Source organism: Gracilinanus agilis, chromosome 5 (assembly GCF_016433145.1).
Source record: "Gracilinanus agilis isolate LMUSP501 chromosome 5, AgileGrace, whole genome shotgun sequence".
Taxonomy (NCBI): domain Eukaryota; kingdom Metazoa; phylum Chordata; class Mammalia; order Didelphimorphia; family Didelphidae; genus Gracilinanus; species Gracilinanus agilis.
The window spans coordinates 71,665,019-71,668,270 of record NC_058134.1 but is presented as its reverse complement, the minus strand read 5'-3'; the positions used below and the strand labels follow the sequence as shown (position 1 = coordinate 71,668,270).

Below are 3,252 nucleotides of genomic sequence, written 5' to 3'. Positions count from 1 at the left end.
GTCTCCAGTCTTTTCTGGAATCTATTTCCCTATATCACATAAGGCAGCGTGTGAAGAATCTGCTTTGCTAGACAATAACTAGACCAAACACATTTTTTCCATTTATATGATGTAATGCAAATTTCCCATGGAAAGTCTAATCCTTTACTGGAAAATATGTAATATGAGGGTTTTGCTTCATGAAGAACTTCTAGCTCTTAAATTTAATGTGTTGAGCAAAATCTCAGCAATGCCCCAACTTGGCTCTCAGTTTCTTTTTTTTCTACTAAGAATAGCAGACAAGTGTTGATGGACATGTGTTTAACTCAGTAAACTTAATTTCTCACTATAATAGGGTCTTTGGCAGGTTTGTTTCTGGTCAGAAATTGCCTCAAACATGCTGATACATTTTTTCAGTAGCCTTCTATCTGTGCCTGAATCAGCCTGATCCCTTACCACTTGGTCTTTGAAGCTACTACATAGTTGAAATGAAAAATATACCTTAGAAAAACTTAATGGCTAATTATCTCACAATATCAAAAGAGGATGATTAAGTAAATAAGCTTTAAATACAGTCATCACTCACTCAAGAAACACTCATCTCCAATTAAAAAAAAAAACCCCAAACCCACAACATTTCTAGGTTAACATTTGTTTTTTAAGCCATTTCAGGTCAGTTTTTCTAAACTAACTTTTAAGTCTTTGCTCTATCTTATTCCATAAGATGTGACCTTAAGAAAATTTTTTTTTCAATAGTAGAGTTTTTTTCAATCAGGTATCACCAAAGGAAATGCTCTCCATACCATGAGGTCCTGGTGGACCCTCCTTGCATTTCATCATTATGCAATTTCTTTCTTCTCATTCAACACATCCCAGCTTGCACTATATGAGTGTTGAGCCTTCTGCTTTGCATGTGTATTAAAAACACCACCGAGAAAAGCAAAACAAATGGCATGTGTCAAGAAATACTGTTGGAATAACAAAGGCAAAGAAAATCTTGGAGAGTGAAAAGATAGAACTGGGTAAAAAAAGAAAACAGAATACAAAATTCCAAGAATAAAACTCATTCCAGTTACTACTGGACTGCTAGGAAAGCTACATTTCTCCAAATATATTTTGTCTTTCAGAGTGTTCCCTTTAGGTTAGGTATGTACACTGGATCTCCAGGTTACAGAAATAAAAACTTGGGATTTGGGGACATATTCATGGCTCTCACAGGATTTCTATTGTTGATTTAAAGATGCTGACAAAGAATGACATTATAAAAGACAATGACTACTATAAAAATCTGACAGGTCTCTCTGCCTAATATGAGTGTGTGCATTTACATACACCCAAGATCCCACTCAGTTCAGTCCTTTTGTCACCTAACTCATTACTAGACTGATTGGATCTTGACTCACAGCTGCTGCTCCTTTAGATTATTTAGATTAGATATGTAGGAGAGAAGAGGAAGATAGACTAGAATGGGAAATAGGGAAAAGTTACCCATCATGAAGTAATCTGAACATCTTTTCGAGAGCTGATGGGGGGCAGAAGTTGATCTTCACTAGTTGTGGAAAAGGAGTTTCTTCTCTGGGACAACTAGAATTCTTCCATTGGAATGGTAGTGGAGGTGGTGGTGGTGGTGGTCCATTTCTGTAGGTATCTAAAATGTACTCTTTGCACAGGAGACTAAGCAATCAGCTTCTTCAGTACCACCTTTAACAATCTGTAATTTTGTTGTTGTGGGTGACTCCTTCCCCTTATGCTGATCATGACCCTTTAAAGACTCTGTAGATAGATTCTGGACATTGCCATAGCAGAAAAATAGACATCCTCCTGAAAACCTGGTAATGAGACTCTCTGAATTTAACTAAGATTGTCCCTAGAAAAAAAGACTTCATTGGCTCATACTTAAGGACTTTCCAGATTCCCAAGAACAGCCAGAACTTATGTCTTGCTGGTCTTGCCTTAGAAAACTTTCGTCACCTCCATACCAGAGGGAAATATTGGAATAAGACATAGTTTAAATAAATAAAGTATAAGATCAAAGATTTTCTTATTGCTGTTTTGGTGGCCATTGGAAAAGAAGGCGGAAACTTCATTTCTGGCTTATGTGAGGGTGGTTAGTGGAATTAGATATCCTCTTCCCATAAGTCCTAACAGTCACACACTTTAGAAAATAATTTAAGAAAGAAAAATAAAGAAAAAGTGATTTAGTTCTTAAGTAGAGTTCATAATAGGACTTTCCCCTCTAAAGATTCTTGTTCAAACTTGTTATTTCCTCATTATTCTAGAACAAAAGATTAGACTTTTCCCCTTTACAGAGTCTCATTTCATACACAAAGATACCATGAAGCAAAACAGCCTTTCTCACTATTAATGAACAAATTCTCGCAACAAAAGACAAAGAGGAAATACAAAGCAAGATGTTTAGAAAAGAGGGCTATTGTAGAAAGACAGAAAGTCTGGAAAAAAGGATAAGATACAGAGTTGTATGCTTACTTACCTTGGTCTGGAATCACCATGTAATAGTGAGTCAGTAACTGAATGACTTGGTGACGCTGGCTGCTTTGGTGAAGAAAGGGATACCCGGCGTGTCTGCTTTGGAGACCTTGGCACATCACTGAATGAGGAGTCTCGCCCAGAAAACGAAAAGGAGGGAGAACTATCGGCTGCAGGTGGCAAGTCCCGGATCTGTCCAATGGCACTCAACTCTTGTACTCTTCTATGGTTTTCCATATTCAACAGAGCCTCCTTATCGAGAACTCCATCATTCCCGTGAAAGGTATAGTCCTTGGACTCAGGAATGGTGCTCCTGGGCTCTGCAGTCTCAATCTTAGAATGGTAAGTCAAATCTTTGTTATCTTCTTCCTGTTTCTCAATTTTGCTTCCCCTCTTTTCAATGTCATGATCTTTCCTGGTCTTAGTATAACGTGATAAATATTCGGAGTCTGCATCCGAATCCAGGGTTAGCCCGTATTTTTCAGCAAGCTGTCGCCTCCTTTCAGCCTTATATCTTGCTATTCTCTCGGCTTTGGAGTCCAGTCCCTGTGTGTCCATGGTCACTGGGCTGTAGGATGACTCTGTATTGAGGACTGTGGTTTCAATGCAATATCGGGATCGAGGTTGTTTTTCTACAGAAGAGTCTGAAGTTTCCTCTTCTTCATTGGATCGACCTATAAGATTATACATGTAGAATAAGAATGATGTCAAATTCCTGGGCATGGGGCTGTAGTTAAGGAAGGAGGGGGGAGAGAAAGGGAGAGGGAGAGGGAGAGGGAGAGGGAG

At 38.5% G+C, this 3,252-nt stretch overlaps 1 protein-coding gene across 1 annotated transcript; it reads right to left on the bottom strand.

The window, feature by feature from the left end:
* Window positions 1–2,422: 2,422 nt before the first annotated feature.
* Window positions 2,423–3,156, bottom strand: LOC123249831 (supervillin-like). Its single transcript, XM_044678940.1, has one exon. The coding sequence runs from the start codon at window positions 3,154–3,156 to the stop codon at window positions 2,467–2,469; it is 690 nt and encodes a 229-aa protein (XP_044534875.1). The 3' UTR covers window positions 2,423–2,466.
* Window positions 3,157–3,252: the final 96 nt, after the last annotated feature.